The sequence below is a fragment of the Rhinopithecus roxellana genome, chromosome 10, assembly GCF_007565055.1.
Source record: "Rhinopithecus roxellana isolate Shanxi Qingling chromosome 10, ASM756505v1, whole genome shotgun sequence".
Taxonomy (NCBI): Eukaryota; Metazoa; Chordata; class Mammalia; order Primates; family Cercopithecidae; genus Rhinopithecus; species Rhinopithecus roxellana.
Genome location: NC_044558.1, coordinates 121,464,901 through 121,485,761, shown reverse-complemented (window position 1 = coordinate 121,485,761; position 20,861 = coordinate 121,464,901). Strand labels below are relative to the sequence as shown.

At 41.5% G+C, this 20,861-nt stretch overlaps 1 protein-coding gene across 5 annotated transcripts in view; it reads left to right on the top strand.

Annotated features, from left to right (window-relative positions):
* Positions 1–20,861, top strand: part of USP44 (ubiquitin specific peptidase 44) — a 36,941-nt gene that overhangs the window by 5,179 nt on the left and 10,901 nt on the right. For 4 of the 5 annotated variants that reach the window (XM_010383901.2, XM_030939550.1, XM_010383902.2 and 1 more), the window contains exons 2-3: positions 13,410–14,907; positions 19,329–19,524. In XM_010383901.2, the coding sequence (XP_010382203.1) occupies positions 13,480–14,907; positions 19,329–19,524 (1,624 nt within the window). In that variant the 5' untranslated portion in view covers positions 13,410–13,479. Of the gene's footprint in view, positions 1–9,466; positions 9,512–13,409; positions 14,908–19,328; positions 19,525–20,861 lie in introns of those variants that run through there. The other variant, XM_030939549.1, reaches the window with a different exon arrangement.

The following is a 20,861-nucleotide window of genomic DNA, read 5'->3' as shown; positions in this document are numbered from 1 at the left end:
CAGAGTCTAGGCATTTTACGCACAGAGTATTTGAATTCAATTTTTCAGACCCATGGCAGGATGCTCAGTATTACTCTGAATGTTTCTCTCATTGTTACAAAGTTAGCTGCAGTAGGCTGACGTGTAAATATGTTGATGTGACACTGATGATAAATGTTTTGGAACAAAATTACTTGTTAAGTAGGGATGGGGGTGAGAAATTCAAATAACGTGGGGGCAGAAACTGCTTTCAGTAGCTTTATCTTACAACGTGTTCAACTAGATTCAATCTTTGCTTCAGGAGAGGTATGTTAGAGACGTGAGGAAGGCCCAAGGGAAAAGGGTGTCCTTTATTGTTTAATGAGGAGTTTCAAGCGAGATCAGGGTAATTATAGATTCTAGATCTCTAAAGGAAGAAAGAATAACCAGGGCCTTTCTAGGGATAAAGGAAAGGAAATACATCATGATTGACATGGAGAGGTGCCAAAGCACACAATGGACATAATAGCATACCTAAGAGGGAGTAGGGAGGGTTTGAGAGCCCATTGTGTTCATTCGCTTAGTAATTTGTTCATTCAAAAATATTGAACCCCTTTCTGTGTACCAAGCACTGTGCTTGACCCTTGGCGTTTTACAAACTTTTCTTAAGAGGACAGAATACTATGGTGGTTCCGTGAAGTAAATGGAAAATGGAAAACTGCTTATACCAGTGGGTAAGATTTACTCTAATTACTACAAACTATGGATAAAGTTGTTTTCATTCTTATCCAAATGCATTGTGGTGGTTGGTAATTCCTAAGACCTACTTCCTACTGAAATTACCATTTCCTCCTATCTTTTATTATGGAAAATAACAAATCATACAACTTTTAATAGCCTGTAGAGGATCTGTTTAGTTTGTTACTGTTTAAAGAAAAATGTTTTGTTACAAAAATTATCTTCATTAAAATGGACGACATATTTTTCCTCTGGGAGATTTCATTTTTTTTTTTTTTTAATGAGATGGTTACTGTGACACTTTTATTTTTAAATGTATTCTATTTTATGCCCAGTGGTACTTATATTTCTTCTTCAATAGAGTTAGAATGTATATGTGTTCGTGTAAAATATGAATGCCCATTTCTTATGAAAATAGTTTATATCCCAATTATGAAATTTTAAAAATTAAACATTCACAGTAAAATTTGTTAAAAACATCTTTTTTTTTTTTTTAAAGACAGTCTCGCTCTGTTGCCCAGGCTGAAGCAGTGGCACAACCATTCTCCTGCCTCAGCCTCCCGAGTAGCTGGGACTACAGGCGCCCGCCACCACGCCCAGCTAATTTTTTCTATTTTTAGTAGAGACGGGGTTTCACCGTGTTAGCTAGGATTGTCTCGATCTCCTTACCTTGTGATCCACCCGCCTCAGCCTCCCAGAGTGCTGGGATTACAGGCCTGAGCCACGGTGCCTGGCCAAAAACATCTTTTTTTTTTTTTTTTTTTGAGATGGAGTCTCGCTTTGTTGCCCAGGCTGGAGTGCAGTGGCCGGATCTCAGCTCACTGCAAGCTCCACCTCCCGGGTTTACGCCATTCTCCTGCCTCAGCCTCTCGAGTAGCTGAGACTACAGGGGCCCGCCACCTCGCCCGGCTAGTTTTTTGTGTTTTTTTTAGTAGAGACGGGGTTTCACCCTGTTAGCCAGGATAGTCTTGATCTCCTGACCTCGTGAACCACCCGTCTCAGCCTCCCAAAGTGCTGGGATTACAGGCTTGAGCGACCGCGCCTGGCCCAAAAACAGCTTAACAAAAGATGTTTGGGAAGTGGTTAGTCATATATGAGAGTTGAAAAGTATTTATTGTGGCCGGGCGTGGTGGCTCACGCCTGTAATCCCAGCACTTTGGGAGGTCGAGGTCGGTGGATCACGAGGTAAGGAGATCGAGACCATCTTAGCTAGCACAGTGAAATCCAGTCTCTGCTAAAAATGCAAAAAACTTAGCTGGGCGTGGTGGCGGGCGCCTGTAGTCCCAGCTACTCAGAAGGCTGAGGCAGGAGAATGGCGTGAACCCGGGAGGCGGAGCTTGCAGTGAGCCGGAGATCGCACCACTGCACCCCAGCCTGGGCAACAAGCAAGACTCCGTCTCAAAAAAAAAAAAAAAAAGTATTTACTGTTCCAAAGTTTAAAGGCTTTTATGTGCCATGTTAAGAAGTTTAGATTTAACTTGTGGCCTTTCAAGACTTTAAACAATCTTAATATTTATAAAATCGTGGCTATTTTAGAAATACCTTAATTTTTATAAAATTGTGGTTATAAGACACTAAGACATATAAAATGTAAATATCGTATGATGCTTATTTGACTAAGTATGAGCTATGGCGGGAGGAAGCTTCTTAATAGTGAATGAAAATGTTATCTCAGTGTCTATTCCGATTTTAACATATAGATTAATCCTTTTTTGCTTTGTTTTTCCACACTATACAGATGTATAGAATAATTCTTTTTAGGAATGTATTTCAGCCATTTCCCTCATTCTGTCACTTTTTTAAATAGTAATTTAATTTGGCTTTTTTTGTGTATGTTTATTCTTCATGGTAATTTCCTGACTTTCATTAAAATATTTTTTAAAGAAGGGATCCGAAAATTGAGCTACTAATTACACCAATTAGATCTTTATTACATTATTCATACCATTGACCTTCGGTACCTGATATCCTCTTGTAAGAACCTCCAGGGCTTACAGCTGTATAGTCCCTTTCCATGCTTTCTTTCCAAGTATCTTCATAAACTGAGGTCGACAGGGAGTGGCCAGCTGAAAAGTTTATTATGTCAAAGATAACTAAAATTTACAGTGGAATGTCATTTGTTTTTGTTTTGTTTTGGTTTTTGTTTTTTGTTTGTTTTTGAGACGGAGTCTCCCTCTGTCTCCCTGGCTGGAGTGCAGTGGTGCAATCTCGATTCACTGCAAGCTCCACCTCCTGGGTTCACGCCATTCTCCTGCCTCAGCCTCCCCAGTAGCTAGGACTACAGGCACTCGCCACCACACCTGGCTAATTTTTTTGTATTTTTAGTAGAGACAGGGTTTCATTGTGTTAGCCAGGATGGTCTCGATCTCTTGACCTTGTGATCTGCCCACCTCGGCCTCCCAAAGTGCTGGGATTACAGGCATGAGCCACTGCGCCTGGCCCGGAATGTTGGTTTTTGAGGTAAAAAAATTTAGCTACCCCTCTGATTTTTCAGTAATTCTTTCAGTAGCTTTCAAGTAGCTGGGGACTATAGTCACGCACTGCCATGTATGGATTTTTTAAATTATTTGAATAGAGATGAGATCTCACTATATTGCTGTAAAAACATCTCTCTTGTCTCTTTCTTCTTTTTTTTGTAGAGACAGGGTCTTGCTATGTTGCCCAGTTTGGAACTTACTATTTTCTTTTCTTTTTTTTTTTTTTTTTTGAGATGAAGTCTTACTCTGTCACCCAGGCTGGACTGCTGCAGTGGCGCAATCTCGGATCACCGCAACCACCACCGCCTCCCGGGTTCAAGTGATTCTCCTGACCAGCCTCCTAAGTAAATGGGACTACAGTTGCGTGCCATCACACCCGGCTAATTTTTGTATTTTTAGTAGAGACAGGATCTCACCATGTTGGTCAGGCTGGTCTCGAACTCCTGACCTCAAGTGATCCACCTGCCTTAGCCTCCCAACATGCTGGAATTAACAGGCATGAGCCACAGCACCAGGCAGGACTTAACTATTTTCTTTTTCTTTTTTTTTGAGATAGAGTCTCGCTCTGTTGCCCAGGCTGGAGTGCAGTGGCCCGATCTTGGCTCACAGCCAGCTCTGCCTCCCAGGTTCACACCATTCTCCTGCCTCTGCCTCCCGAGTAGCTAGGACTACAGGTGCCTGCCACCACACCCGGCTAATTTTTTATATTTTTTAGTAAAGACGGGGTTTCACCGTGTTAGCCAGTGTGGTCTCAATCTCCTGACCTCGTGATTCACCCTCCTCGGCCTCCCAAAGTGCTGAGATTACAGGCATGAGCCACCATGCCTGGCCAATGACTTACTATTTTCAACCTCTGGTTTTTTTGTTTGTTTTTTTGAGATGGAGTCTTGCTCTGTCACCCAGGCTGGAGTGCAGTGGCTCACTGCAACCTCCACCTCCAGGGTTCAAGCGATTCTCCTGCCTCAGCCTCCCAAGTAGCTGGGATTATGGGTGCCCACCACCACAACCGGCTACTTTTTGTATTTTTAGTAGAGACAGGGTTTTCACCATGTTGGCCAGGATGGTCTCGAACTCCTCAGGTGATCTGCCCACCTTGGCTTCCCAAAGTGCTGGGATTACAGGCGTGAGCCACCGTGCCTGGCCTCTTTTCAACCTCTGATTCAAATATCATAAAGAGGATGACCTGCAGTTAATACTAGTTGGTTGCTCCAAGAATATGGTAGCCTGAAAAAATATAGCTATACATCTATACAATCTTCATAAAGCCCTGAGAGAATTTTTAGGTTAAAAGATGATGTTTGAGGCCGGGCACGGTGGCTCACTGCCTATAATCCCAGCACTTTGGGAGGCCAAGGCGGGTGGATCACAAGGTCAGGAGATCGAGACCATGCTGGCTAACATGGTGAAACCCAGTCTCTACTAAAAAATACAAAAAATTACGGCCGGGCGCGGTGGCTCAAGCCTGTAATCCCAGCAATTTGGGAGGCCGAGACGGGCGGATCACGAGGTCAGGAGATCGAGACCATCCTGGCTAACACGGTGAAACCCCATCTCTACTAAAAAATACAAAAAAAATTAGCCGGGCGAGGTGGCGGGCGCCTGTAGTCCCAGCTACTTGGGAGGCTGAGGCAGGAGAATGGCGTGAACCCGGGAGGCGGAGCTTGCAGTGAGCTGAGATCTGGCCACAGCACTCCAGCCTGGGCGGCAGAGCGAGACTCCGTCTCAAAAAAAAAAAAAAACAAAAAACAAAAAATTAGCCAGGCGTGATGGTGGGCGCCTGTAGTCCCAGCTTCTTGGGAGGCTGAGGCAGGAGAATGGTGTGAACCCGGGAACCAGAGCTTGCAGTGAGCCAAGACTGCGCCATAGCACTCCAGCCTGGGCAACAGAGCAAGACTCCGTCTCAAAAAAAAAAGATGATGTCTGGGATATAGTCTTTTCCTGACCATAAGGAGCCTACCCAATAGTTAGGTGGCAAAGTAACACAAGGATTCACATTTGGCAAGTGGCATAATGTTAGCACAATCCAAAATCCTTTAAAAGAAATTAGAGAAGCCTGGGTGTAGTGTCTCATGCCTATAATCCCAGCATTTTGGAAGGCCAAGGCAGGAGGATCACTTGAGGCCAGAAGTTTGAGACCAGCCTGGGCAAAATGATGAAACCCCATCTCTACAAAAGATAAACGTTAGCCAGGCATGGTGGCACACGCCTGTAATCCCAGCTACTTGGGAGGCTGAAGTGGGAGGATCACTTGAGCCTGCATCAACAGAGGTTGCAGTGAGCTGAGATCACACCACTGCAGTCTAGCCTGGGCAACAGAGTGAGACCCTGTCTCAAAAAAAAAAAAAAATTAGAGAAGATATTGTTTTTGACCAAAAAGAGTTTATGAAGGAGTTGGACCTTGGAGGATGAAGAGGAGTTCTGGAAATTAGCTGGGGCTGACTTTGGCTGGCGTGCACATGACAGGTAGAAGGGTAATAAGGTGAAGATAGGTTAGAATCTGATTGTGGAGGATTTTGAAAGCAAGACTGACAAATGTATATGTTTTTATTGAAATATTTGTCAAACTGTTATGAAATTAGTTGCAATCAGTAATTTTTAAATGAAGCAGGAAATAGCATACTTTTTTAATTTTTTTATTTATTTTGAGACAGGGTCTTGCTTTTTTGCTGAGGCTGCAGTGCAGTGGCACCATCATGGCTCGCTGCAGCCTCGACCTCTCCAGGCTCAAGTGATCCTCCCACCTCAGCCTCCCGAGTAGCTGGGCTTATAGGCACACGCAAGTGTGCCAGGTAATTTTTGCATATTTTGTTTCACTATGTTGTCCAGGCTGGTCTCGAACTCCTGAGCTCAAGCAATCTGCCCACCTCGTCCTCCCAAATTGCTAGGACTTTGTATTCTGAGCATGAGCAACTGTGCCCAGCTAGAATTCATTATTCTTTTTTTTTGAAACAGAGTTTCACTCTGTTGCCAGGCTGGAGTGCAGTGGCGTGATCTCGTGGTCTCGGCTCACTGCAACTTCTGCCTCCCAGGTTCAAGCAATTCTGCCTCAGCCTCCTGAGCAGCAGCTGTGATTATAGGTGCAGCTGTGATTATAGGTGCCTGCCACCATGTTCGGCTAATTTTTTGTATTTTTAGTAGAGGCATGTTGGCCAGGCTGGTCTTGAACTCCTGACCTCAAATGATCTACCCGCCTTGGCCTCCCAAAGTGCTGAGATTACAGGCGTGAGCCACCACGCCTGGCCCAGAATACATTATTCTTTTTGTTTGTTTTGAGACAGAGTCTTGCCCTGTTGCCCAGGCTAAAGTTCAGTGGCATGATCTCGGCTCATTGCCAGCTCTGCCTCCCGGGGTCACGCCATTCTCCTGCCTCAGCCTCCCAAGTAGCTGGGACTACAGGTGCCCACCACCACACCAGCTAATTTTTTGTATTTTTAGTAGAGATGGGGTTTCACCATGTTAGCAAGGATGGTCTCGATCTCCTGACCTCGTGATCTGCATACCTTGGCCTCCCAAAGTGCCGGGATTACAGGCTTGAGCCACCTCGCCCAGCCGAGAAAACATTTTTTAAATTGCTACTTCTGTATGGTGAGATCAGGGGGAATTTTTTTTTTCTTCTCTTTCCCAATTTTTCTGTAATGAATATATTTTACTTTCATAATGAGGAAGTTAAAATTATAATTTTTTCACCAAAAAAGAGTTAAAGGCTCAGAGCAAACTTGAAGGTTAATTTGGTGGGATAGTATGGAGGAGAGAGCCCAGATGATGAGAGACCAGTTTGGAGGCTACCAAAATATTGTGCTCCAGGAACAATATAATAAAATCCATGAGAGTGATAGCTGTGGAAATGAAAAGTAATAGAGACTTAGGGAACAATAACCCTAAGTATATAGAAGTAGAAAAGATGGGAGGGAGAGCAGGGTTTGGTGGCTCATGCCTGTAATCCCAGCACTTTGGGAGGCAGAGGGTGGGTGGATGACCTGGGTGAGGAGTTCGAGACCAGCCTGGCCAACATAGTGAAACCCCATCTGTACTAAAAATACAAAATTCGCCTTGCGTGGTGGCGTGTGCCTGTAATCCCAGCTACTTGGGAGGCTGAGGCAGAGAATCACTTGACCCCAGGAGGCAGAGGTTGCAGTGAGCCAAGATCATGCCATTACGCTCCAGCCTTGGCAAAAAGAGTGAAACTTCAGTCAAAAAAAAAAAAAAAATGGAAGGGAAGAGTAAAGAAAATTCTTAAGATTTCTAGCCTAGGTCCTAGAATGATAATATAGTATCTGTTAGAGAAAAATACCAGATAAAAAGCTAATTTGGGAAGGTAAGATGCATAGGTAAGCTGACTTTGGGTTTTGCCTGAGACTGGTTCAGAAAGGTCAGGGCTAAGGATAAAGTCTGGGTAGTCAACTGTCCAGAACTGATGATCAGACCTCTGCTGGAACCTCTGTAGGATGAGTTCGTTATCAGAAGAGGTTTGAAGAGCCACAAAAATACAACGGGAAGATATTATACTACATGCTAAACTCTGGGTTGTAGGTTACAAACGGCTATAATTTGAGTAAATAGAAATTAATTTCAGAGAGTCCTCACTGTGGTGAGTATAAGCAGTTTTATGCTGTCAAACTGTAACAAGTTAAATATGTTACCTATGATCTTATTTTATTTTGGAGTTTGATATAAACCATTGATTAAAAACCGTTTAGAAGATCATCTGTTTCTCTCCTAATCATTTTATCTTTTTGTTTAATAAATGCTTCAATGATATAATAATTCTACATAAAATTAGTTTTCAATAAGTCAAATAATAGAGATTTGCTGAAGGGAATTTTTAAAATGCATGCTCAGTCATAGGTATGAAAAGTATGAAGAGCTTGAATGGCTTTCTTTGAACAAATTAAATTTTTTATTGTCTTTTTGCGCTGAAGAATGATAAAAAGCTTTTAGAATATTTGTAAATACATCTGTCTTTAAAAATGAAAATAGTGCCAGGTGTGGTGGCTCAAGCCTGTAATCCCAGCACTATGGGAGGCCGAGACAGGCGGATCACGAGGTCAGGAGATCGAGACCATCCTGGCTAACACGGTGAAACCCCGTCTCTACTAAAAAATAAAAAAAACTAGCCGGGCGAGGTGGCGGGCGCCTGTAGTCCCAGCTACTCGGGAGGCTGAGACAGGAGAATGGCGTAAACCCAGGAGGCGGAGCTTGCAGTGAGCTGAGATCCGGCCACTGCACTCCAGCCTGGGTGACAGAGCGAGACTCCGTCTCAAAAAAAAAAAAAAAATGAAAATAATATACTTGGTGTTTAAAAAGCCATTTCATTGACAAGTCACACTGGTGGAAAAATAAAAAGCAGAAAAAGAAGCCATTTGATAGCTACTAATTTGAATTTCAAGTGTGAAACAGTTTTTAAATGCATGAGAATGATAGCACAGATAGTTTTAATCCTTATAGATTTCATTCCAAGCATGCTATTTGTACGGTGCTCTTATATTGGTGCAGGTAATATTTTGTCAGAATCTGCATAAGGGATATAAAAATGTTTTGTCAGGTAATATCTCTTTAAAATGAATATGCTGCCAAAAATCATACATCCAATCTGCTGATGCCAGAGCTAATGCATAGTTCACAGCGGTGGATTAGCAAATGAAAAGAGGTGCTCTGAACCCAGTAGAGGAATATAGAAAGTGTCAAGAAAATACTACCATCCTCCTTTCTTTCATCCAAGCTCTTAGATCTCTGTGTGGTGAGGCCCCTTTGGGGATACCCTAGTAACTGTCTGAGCTTCAGCTCCAGGCAGGAGCGCAAACTGGAGATCTCTGGGGACAGCAGGCTAGCTCTGCAGTTCCTGCTTTCCTCCGTGCCGTCGCCTCTGTTGTCCACCCCCTACTGATTTCTTTCGTAAGTAGACAGGGTAAGTGGGCCCCCTGCCCTAAAATATTAATCTCGTGATCTGTCATTCCACTATGCTGGTTTCACGTCTTTCTATTTTTAAAAAGGTCTTATCTTTGAGAGACCCCCTTTTAAAATGCAAATACCCCTGGGAGAGGTCAGACCTTAGTTCTTAGCTAACATCTTGATTATCTCTTAGCACCTTGGTTGGTCTTAGTACACATTTGGCTGAGAAGAAGGAATTCCTGGCTAAAAGTGATCAACTAGAAGGAAACTACCATTTATAATAATAATTTATTATTATTTTATTACTATTGGAAGCTAAGATGTACTGACATACATCTTATTATTATAAGATGCCATATTATTAAGTGCCAGGAGTTGTTCTAAGTTAATTCCCTCAACAACCCTATTGGTATTATTACCACTGTTATTTTACAGATAAGAAAACTGAGGTATCTAGCACATAGTTTATGGTCACGTAGTAAATCCTGTCAAGTGTTAAACTCGGGTATTTAGATTCCAGGGTGTGCTTGCTAACCGTTTTACTGTAATACCTCTCTTCTACTGTAATGTCTCTCAGATGACATCTAATCAAGATTTCACCCTTTTCACAATTTTGTATAAATAGAATGATGTGTTTAATTATAGATGCCACTTCTTTTGAAGGTCAAGTACTTTGTTATTATCTAAATAGATTTTTTAGCAACAGCTTCAATGAAACAAGCACTTTTTTTGTATTCAAGGGAATTTATTTGCAGAGTAGAGAAAGGAGTAAAGAGGCTAGTGTACAATTTAACACATACATAACACTATCTGAGTTGTTTTTCTTTAAAACATGTTATTTTTACAATTTTGAAAGTATAGATTAATAAAGAAAGTACAGAATTTGCAGTCCCATTACCCAGAGATAACCTCAGAATAAATGTATGTATTATCACCAGACTTTTTTCTATTGAGCCTTTTCTGAAGGTGTTAACTCATTCTATGTCTTTAAAATTTTGGAATGAAATGATCTTTTTTGAGAGTAAATGCTGGCATTTCCTTCTTCATCTCTGCAAGGATGTTGAACTAATAATTATTTTTGGCCTGGCATGGTGGCTCACGCCTGTAATCCCAGCACTTTGGGAGGCCAAGGCAGGCAGATCATGAGGTCAGGAGCTCAAGACCAGCCTGACCAACGTGGTGAAACCCCGTCTCTACTAAAAATACAAAAATTAGCTGGGCATGGTGACGTGTGCCTGTAATCTCAGCTACTCGGGAGGCTGAGGCAGGAGAATCGCTTGAACCCGGGAGGTGGAGATTGCAGTGAGCCAAGATAGCGCCACTGCATTCCAGCCTGGACAACAGAGTGAGACTTCGTCTCAAAAAATAAAATAAAAATTATTTTCTATGATTTACCAGAAACATGTTTAACTAAATTTTCTCTGCGTTCTTTATTTTATCCATTTTGAATAAAAGGTAATACAGAGCCCTAGATTCTTCCCTTAAACTCCAAATTGAGTAAGTTCTCTCAACCAATGTTTGTTAAGCACTAATTCTACCTCTGCCCCTTCTTCAAAACTGCTATACTCCTGCAGCTTTAATTTCCTTATAATTTCTGGACTGTTAGTCTCTCTTAATCACTCGTCCCTTCTCCAGAGCTCTTTGTAATTCAGATCCCTCTGTAACCCACAGATCTGATCGTATCATTCTCCTCTACAGATTTCGTCAGTGGCTCTGTGTTGCTCATAGGCCCTAGAAGCAAGCTTGGGGATGATTGGGGCAAGTAATTCTCTGAGTCCCAGGTACCAGCAAGTGGCTCTAGAAGGGGAGTTGCTGGTGTGTGCAGACTTCAGGTGGCCACATGTCCTTGGCCTTGCTGACTACACATTAATGGAGGAGGGCTACAGCAAGGATCCCCTAAAGTGGTTGTTTAGGTCTAGATGCAGACCGTGCTACTGTGTGTTGAGAGTAGATCGTTGGTGGCAGTAAGGACAGAAGTGGAGAGACCATCTGGGAGCCTTACTGCAGTAATCCAGATAGGACTTGATTGTGGATTGGATCAGGTTGATGGCAGTAGAGGCACTAAGTAAGTCAGATTCTCAGTATATTTTGAAGATAGAGTCAACCATTTTTCCTGAAGGATAGATTTAGAGAGAGAGAGTCAAGGATGACTCCAAGGTTTCTTGCCTCAGTACAGAAATGTATGGGATAGTGGAATATATTAATCACTGATGTCTCAATTTTGCCATTAGCAACTATTGTCAAATCCTAGGTGTTCTAATAAAATAGCATATTTGACCAGATTTTAAACCTCTGGAAATTTTGAGAGAGAGAAGTAAATTTAAAATGTGCACTTAAAACGTGTGTGAACATGGGGGCCAGACACGGTGGCTCATGCCTGTAATCCTAGCACTTTGGGAGGCTGAGGAGGGTGGATCACTTGAGGCCAGGAGTTCCAACCTGGGCAACATGGTGAAACTATGTTGCAAAATGCAAAAATTAGCCAGGCTTAATGGCACATGCCTGGGGTCTCAGCTACCGGGGATGCTGAGGTGGGAGAATCGCTTGAACCTAGGACGTGGAGGTTGCAGTGAGCTGAGACTGCACCACTGCAGTCCAGCCTAGGTGACATAACAAGACCCTGTCTCAAAAGAAAAAAAAAAAGAGAAAAAGGAAAAAAAAGCAAGAAACGTGAACATGTGAGAGTTGGGACTGGTCAGTACCTGATACCTAAAAATTAAGGAACGATTATGAGATTTTACAAAAAGAGGTGGGAAGGAACCAAAAATCAACTGCTTTTGCAGTTTTCCTGAGGCCTGGAGGTGGCACTTGCAGGTACCATTGAAATTCACAGTTTCAACTGCCCTAAAAATTTAATGCCTTGGTCGTGATACATAGGGTGTTTTTAGTGTTCTGTAACTAGGTCTCCACCCAAACCCTGAAATTTGTCTTTGATTTGTATTAAATCAATGAAAAAGATGTTTTGTGATCACGACTTTTTAAATAAGATTTCTGTTCATTACATGTAAATAACTTAGAGAAGTGTTCCTGACTTTAACTGATAAAGGAACAAGTTCTGTGTCAAAAATCACTTAAGCTTTTTTTTTTTTTAAATAAGCTTATAATTTCAGATAGGCTTAGCCCTGCTAGAATGTAATAAAAGCTTATTGCTACCCACTTCATATTCTTCTTTTTTTTCTCTTTATTTCCTTGTATGTTCCTGAGAATATTCAAATACAAAAGCACTTTCTCCTCTTCTGTCTTTCCCTAAAGCCACCTGTCAAGTCTGTTCAGCCTCAGAGTATGTTATAGTGCTATGAATTAAAGGCAATTATTGATTTACCCAATGGAAAAAAATAAGTTTAATGGTAATTAAATAGAATATCTAATATTATTTATTTAAATAGGGTAATTTGTTCGCTGTAGCTACAATTAAAACTACCATTTACTGAACATTTACCATGTGTCAGATAAATATTATCTCTCAGTTCTTCAACAATTCAATTGAAGTTGGTATGGTTTAGAGAAGTTAAAACATTTGCTCAAAATCATACATTTAACAGTGTGTGGCAAAGGTACAATTCAAACCTACGTTTTTCTGCCTTAAAACTCAGCCTTTCTTATTTGATTATGCTTTATTAACTCTGCATAGGGCTCAGAATGTTTATAAATATTAGTGAGATATATTTGGGTCTTGCCAACCCCAGTCTTTAAGAAAAGGGGCCAGGCACAGTGGTTCATGCCTGCAATCCCAGTAGTTTGGGAGGCCAGGGTGGATAGATGACCTGAGCTCAGGAGTTCAAGACCAGCCAGGGCAACATGACGAAACCCTGTCTCTAGTAAAAATACGAAAAACAAATTAGCTGTACGTGGTGGTGCATGCCTATAATCCCAGCTACTTGGAGGCCAAAACACAATAATCATGTGAACCCAGGAGGCAGAGGTTGCAGTGAGCTGAGATTGCACCACCGCACTCTATCCCGGGCCACAGAGCAAGACTCTGTCTCAAAACAAAACAAAACGAAAAAGAAATGTTTTGGAAACTGCCCTCTGACTACTGGGTAAAAAGGATCTTAAGCTATTTCAGTGGAAAGTGATTACTACCCATTTTTCACCACTAGATGGTGGCAGAAAGTTAAAAACAAAAGTTAAAGGTGACTCATTAGAGAAAGTGAAGTGTCTGTGCTTTCAGAGCAAGGTGGATGTGAGATTAGGGAAGTCTAGAGCAAGGGAAATGTGAGAACTGCCAGTGGTATTATACCAGCCTGGAAAATGGGAGCAAAGGACACAAACCTTTATTATGCTTGGGGAAAATATGAAAAATATTAGCATCTTGTTTTTATTAATACTCGACATTGTTCTGTTTAGTTTTCAGATGCTTCAGGTGTTGTGAACAGAGACTTGTTTGGATTATGCGTTTCTCAGCTAGACTAAATAAATGCTAGCAATGGATAAGTGCAAACATGTTGGGCAGCTGCGGCTTGCTCCAGACCATTCCAGCCTCAACCCTCAGAAATGGCACTGTGTGGACTGCAACACGACCGAGTCCATTTGGGCTTGCCTTAGCTGCTCCCATGTTGCCTGTGGAAGATATATTGAAGAGCATGCACTCAAGCACTTTCAAGAAAGCAGTCATCCTGTTGCATTGGAGGTGAATGAGATGTATGTTTTTTGTTACCTTTGTGATGATTATGTTCTGAATGATAATGCAACTGGAGACCTGAAGTTACTACGGAGTACGTTAAGTGCAATCAAAAATCAAAATTATCACTGCACAACTCGTAGTGGAATGGTTTTACGGTCCATGGGTACAAGTGATGATTCTTATTTCTTATATGACGGTGCCCAATCTCTGCTTCAAAATGAAGATCAAATGTATACTGCTCTTTGGCACAGGAGAAGGATATTAATGGGTAAAATCTTTCGAACGTGGTTTGAACAATCACCCATTGGAAGAAAAAAGCAAGAACAATTTCAGGAAAAATTAGTAGTAAAAAGAGAAGTAAAGCGAAGGCGGCAAGAATTAGAGTATCAAGTTAAAGCAGAATTGGAAAGTATGCCTCCAAGAAAGAGTTTACGTTTACAAGGGCTCGCTCAGTCGACCATAATAGAAATAGTTCCTGTTCACGTGCCAGCACAAATGCCAGCATCAACAGCAAAAGCTATAGTACTTTCTACCTCAGAAGATGAAAGATCTCAAAAAATCAGTGACTCCTCAGTTAAACGAAGGCCAATAGTAACTCCTGGTGTAACAGGATTGAGAAATTTGGGGAATACTTGCTATATGAATTCTGTTCTTCAGGTGTTGAGTCATTTACTTATTTTTCGACAATGTTTTTTAAAGCTTGATCTGAACCAATGGCTGGCTGTGACTGCTAGTGAGAAGAAAAGATCTTCCTGTAAGCATCCACCAGTCACAGATACAGTAGTATATCAAATGAATGAATGTCAAGAAAAAGATACAGGTTTTGTTCGCTCCAGACAATCAAGTCTGTCATCAGGACTAAGTGGTGGAGCATCAAAAAGTAGAAAGATGGAACTTATTCAGCCAAGGGAGCCAACTTCACAGTACCTTTCTCTTTGTCATGAATTGCATACTTTGTTCCAAGTCATGTGGTCTGGAAAGTGGGCTTTGGTCTCACCATTTGCTATGCTACACTCAGTGTGGAGACTCATTCCTGCCTTTCGTGGTTACGCCCAACAAGATGCTCAGGAATTTCTTTGTGAACTTTTAGGTAAAATACAACATGAATTAGAGACAACCGGTACCAGTTTACCAGCTCTTATCCCCACTTCTCAAAGGAAACTCATCAAACAAGTTCTGAATGTTGTAAATAACATTTTTCATGGACAACTTCTTAGTCAGGTATGGATTTTTTAAAATCTTATTTTCATCACTGGGAGTTCATAAAGTGTAGCCTATAAAAAGGCATATTCTATGTACATCTAGTGTGTTAAGCTAGTACCATTTTCAGGTCAAAATAGATTGTTTTTATAAATATGTACAGAGAAATCAGCTCACTTATTTACAATTCCTTCTTTCATGAATCATTGGAAGTAGTTTTACATCCATGGTATCAAAAGCTTTTGGAGGGAGGGAGAAATCAGGAGACGGAGCTCTCTAGGTTACCAGTATTACATTCATTATCTGAGGGATTGAGAAGAGGAGGGTTTAATCCCAGAGGGAACGGATTTAAAGATGCTGCTATACTGGGAATGGAAATGGTGCATATGGCCTGGCGGGGGGACTCACGCCTGTAATCCCAGCACTTTGGAAGGCCAAGGCAGGTGGATCACCTGAAGTCAGGAGTTCAAGACCAGCCTGACTAACATGGTGAAACCCCGTCCCTACTAAAAATACAAAAGTTTCCTGAGTGTGGTGGCAGACGCCTGTAATCTCAGCTACTTGGGAGACTGAGTCAGGAGAATCACTTGAACCCAGGAGGTGGAGGTTGCAATGAGCTGAGACTGTGCCATTGCACTCTAGCCAAGGTGACAGAGCAAGACTCTGTCTCAAAAAAAAAGAAATGAAATAAAATGGTGCATACTTGAGCAATTTCAGGGACCAAGGAGTAGCCCTGGAGGACTTCATATAAAACCAAAGGGTCATGGTCTGAAAGCTTTAACAATAGGTAGGGAAATGTTTTGGGTTTTTTTTGTTTTTTTTTTGTTGTTGTTGTTGTTGAGACGGAGTCTCACTCTGTCGCCCAGGCTGGAGTGCAGTGGTCGGATGTCAGCTCACTGCAAGCTCCGCCTGCCGGGTTCACGCCATTCTCCTGACTCAGCCTCCCGAGTAGTTGGGACTACAGGCGCCCGCCACCTCGCCCGGCTAGTTTTTTGTATTTTTTTTGTAGAGACGGAGTTTCACCGTGTTAGCCAGGATGGTCTCGATCTCCTGACCTCGTGATCCGCCCGTCTCGGCCTCCCATAGTGCTGGGATTACAGGCTTGAGCCACCGCGCCCCGCCCGGTAGGGAAATTTTAAGGTAAACAAATGTGATTTCATCTAGAATAATTTTAAATGATTTTCTTTAATTACTGCTCAAAAGTTTCCTTTGTCATGATAAGGTAGACTACAAAACCAGAATCTTCTAAGTAAAGGTTTTCTATGCTGAGTGGACTTTTTTTTTTTTTTTTTTTTTTTTTGAGACGGATTCTCACTGTGTCGCCCAGGCTGGAGTGCAGTGGCGTGATCTCGGCTCACTGCAAGCTCCGCCTCCCGGGTTCACGCCATTCTCCTGCCTCTCAGCCTCTGAGTAGCTGGGACTACAGGCGCCCGCCACCTCGCCCGGCTAGTTTTTTGTATTTTTAGTAGAGACGGGGGTTTCACCGTGTTAGCCGGGATGGTCTTGATCTCCTGACCTCGTGATCCACCCGCCTCGGCCTCCCAAAGTGCTGGGATTACAGGCTTGAGCCACGGTGCCCGGCCATATGCTGAGTGGACTTATTGGTGAAATATTAATAGACATAAGGCTCTCTACTTTCCCATAACACACAGATTTAAACAAAATTTTTTTAATAACTGAAGCTATTAGGCTTTTAGGTCATTTTCTTCCCCCTGCACACCTGCCTCTGTTCTTCAGTTCAACTTTCATTGTAATAAGTCCATCTTTTGTTTTTATAGCATACTTTCCTAGAATGTTGTTTAAGTATTTCAGATGTAATTCTTCTTAAGGAATATCTATGAAGTTTATTTTTCAGTGTTTCAGAAATGCAAAGACTTTGAGTTAATTAGCAAATAAGAATTGTACTTGTGTTAACATGCAATTTTACTTCTCCATCTTTCTCTGTCGTTTCCTTTTTATACAAAAGTTTTAAAATACACTATTACAGAATGCAACATGTAGTTGCAGGAAACCTATATATATATAGGAAATCTATATAGAAGAAAAGAAAAATCATTCTCTAATCCTATAACCCCACAATCCATAGGTAAAACTATTAATATTTTGGTATATTTTCTTCTAGTCTTTTTTTCTCCTGCACATATATACATATTTTTTCCCATAATTGGTCATTTTGCATTTACCTGCTTTTCCCATTTAATATTATAATGATTTTCCAGTAATTAAAAATCTGTCATCATTCTTTTCAAAACATTTCAATGTTCATAATTTTTTGTGTTTTTTTTTTTTTTTTTTTTTTTTGTATATTTCTGCTGTTTAACATCTTTTTTTTTTTTTTTGAGACAGAGTCTCACTCTGTTGCCCAGGCTGGAGTGCAGTGGTACGATCTTGGTTCACTGCAAGCTCCGCCTCCTGGGTTCACGCCATTCTCCTGCCTCAGCCTCCCAAGTAGCTGGGACTACAGGCACCCGCCACCACTCCTGGCTGATTTTTTTGTATTTTTAGTAGAGACAGGGTTTCACCGTGTTAGCCAGGATGGTCTCGATATCCTGACCTTGTGATCCACCCGCCTCAGCCTCCCAAAGTGCTGGGCTTACAGGCATGAGCCATCGTGCCTGGCCACATCGTATGTTTATACCATAGTTTAGTTCACCATTCCCCTATTGTTGACTTGTTAATTTTTTTCATTATTATAATGTCATCAATTAATTTTTTTATTTCCTTATGACAGAGTCCTGGAAGTTGATTTTGTCAGAGTAAGACTTTTGGATACTTGGTAACAAAGTTCTTTCCAGAAAGTGATTTTCTTTTCTATATATATGTATATATTTCCAGTAGTATGAAAGTGGCTCTGTGCTTGTTTTTTCCATTATAATGAATTTTAAAATTAATAAAAATTATTGTACCAGCGTTTTGCTTCTCTTTCTTTAATACACTCTTATGGAACTGGTTCTTGAGATTTAAGACAATTGGGTGCTGTAATGGCTTTTCCTTTTTATTTTTTATTTTTTATTTTTATAGAGACAAGGTCTCACTGTGTTGCCCAGGCTCGTCTCAAACTCCTGGGCTCAAGCAGTCCTCCCGCTTTGGCCTCTCAAAGTGCTGGGATTACAGGCATGAGCCACTACACTCAGACTGGGATAGCTTTTTGTGTGTTTTTGCTTTTGTTTTTGTTTTTGTTTAATTCAAGAAAATCCTCAAAATGTCTGGCCCTGGCACTACTGAGTCCTTAGACTATAAACACCAGGAGAGTTCTTTGTGTCAATTTGTGAAATCTAAAATCTATATTAGAACTGGCTTCTTTATTTCGTTGCCTGTGCCAGGGTTATAGCTTGTATGAAAGAGGTTCTTTATAATATTTTATATCATATGTGAATTGTTAGTTCATGGAGTCTGTCTTCAGTTACGTGCAGTGTTTGTTGGCATTAAATCCTGCTGAATGTTTCACTGAAGTTACTATTCATTTCCTTTCCGGTTGCTATGTTGCCTGTGTAAGTTGTTAAAACAGCTCCATGTTTTTCGTGTTTTCTGTGTTTGGATGGAGATTTTAATGTGATGTTTGCTTTAAATAGGAGTATGACATCATTATTTATGTCATATGTCTTGTCTTTTGAAATTATCAGTTGTCAGGGTCTCAAAATCTGCATAATGAAAAGATAGTATTTTACTTGTAATATGGTTAAGATTGGATTGGGTTAAGAGGTTGTAGTATTTGGGTTTAGGAAGAAAAATCAGCAAAAGGTGGAGAGGCCAGGCATGGTGACTCATGCCTGTAATCCCAGCACTTTGGCAGGCCGAGGTGAGCGGATCACCTAAAGTCAGGAGTTCAAGACCATCCTGGCCAACATGGCGAAAGTCTGTCTTTACTAAAAACAGAAAAATTAGCTGGGTTTGTGATAGCTGCGCCTGTAGTCCATCTACTCAGGAGGCTGAGGCAGGAGAATCGCTTGAACTTGAGAGCCGGAGGTTGCAGTGAGCCGAGATTGCGCCATTGCACCCTAGCACTGGGGACAGAGCGAGACTCCATCTCAAAAAAAAAAAGATGGAGGAGAAACAGTGAGGAAACTCAAGCCTAATGACATAAATACATTAAATTTAATGCATGTGAATATACATCATATGTATGTTTCTATGTATACATATACATACTGTGTTTCTATTCTGTGTGTCCACAGTTTGGATTTTTGCCTAAATGTAATGCCCTTAGAGGTTTTTGAATGACCAGTAGTTAAAGCAACCAATTCATGATGGCTCTGATAACAGTCTTTTGGAAGGAAAAATCATAAGGAAAGATTTCTTGAGAAGAATATAAGGCAGATTATTCAGAATTCTAATGGTACATTTTCATGAGAAAAGCTTATTTACTGGCAATGATCTCTAGTGAAAAGAGTTAATGTTTTGACGGAAAGATTATAATCTTAGGAACTCATTCTCATTTGCAGGTTACATGTCTTGCATGTGACAACAAATCCAATACCATAGAACCTTTCTGGGACTTGTCATTGGAGTTTCCAGAAAGATATCAATGCAGTGGAAAAGATATTGCATCTCAGCCATGTCTGGTTACTGAAATGTTGGCCAAATTTACAGAAACTGAAGCTTTAGAAGGAAAAATCTACGTATGTGACCAGTGTAACTGTGAGTAAAGACGGTGTGTTCTCGGTGCTTTCCTAGGAATGATAAAGAGAAACGCAGATGAGAGGAAGCTGAAAGAAATCTTTAGCAGTTATGAAAATGAACTTTTTTTCAGTTTGTCAAAAGAAACAGACATTTTCACTTATAACTGGCATTTATGAACTATGCATTTGTTTGGCCATACTGATGGAATTTAAATTGTTTCTGATCTTGTAGACAATTTTGGGGAGAGAAGATTCATAACAAGTTTAAATATGATATGTGGAGCAAAATAAAATAGCAAAGAGGAATAATGAAAGGAAAGCATGTCATGTAGTGTGAATGAAACACTTGTTTTATGAGCTTTTTCTTGCTACATATCAAAATGATGTGTAGATAAATGTACGTGTGTGTGTCTATATACATAAAATAGGAAATACCATATGCAGGACTCCTGCTGTGGAGAGTGGCTTCGTCAAAACAAAGATTTATTCAAAACCATGCCCTGTCTGTTCTGTGTTAGTTATTCCCAGTGTCTGTAGGTAGAGGTGAGATACTGTCAAGGTGCTCACATTCCTAATGGAGGAGGCGGATAGACAGGATCCACTGTGATAAGTGCTCTAATAGAGGAGCGCATGGAAACCTGACACTGGGGGTGAAACAGCCACTTCAGTTCAAGAGAAGCGTCCTTGGCCCGGGTGCAGTGGCTCACGTAATCCTAGCATGTTGGGAGGCCGAGGCGGGCAGATCACCCGAGGTCAGGAGTTCAAGACCACCCTGGCCAATGTGGTGAAACCCCGTCTCTACTAAAAATACAAAAATTACCTGGGCATAGTGGCACACACTTGTAATCCCAGCTACTCGGGAGGCTGAGACAGGAGAATTGCTTGAACCCAGGAGGCAGAGGTTGCAGTGAGCTGAGATTGCGCCACTGCACTCTAGCCTGAGCAAGAGTGAAACTCTGTCTCAAACAAAACAAAACAGAAAAGAAGCATCTTCCTCCAAGGAAACGGTGTGTAAAACCACATCAGATCTGCTGTGTTGGCCAGGTGCGGTGGCTCACACCTGTAATCCTAACACTTTGGGAGGCCAAGGCAGGTGGATCACTTGAGGTCAAGACCAGCCTGGGCAACATGGCGAAACCCCATCTCTACTAAAAATACAGAAATTAGCCAGATGATGTGGAGTGCGTCCATAATCCCAGCTACTTGGGAGGCTGAGGCTGGAGAATCTCTTGAACCCAGAAGGCAGAGATTGCAGTGAGCTGAGATCGTGCCACTGCACTCCAACCTGGGTAACAGAACAGGACGCTGTCTCAAAAACACACACACACACACATACACACACACACACAAAGATCT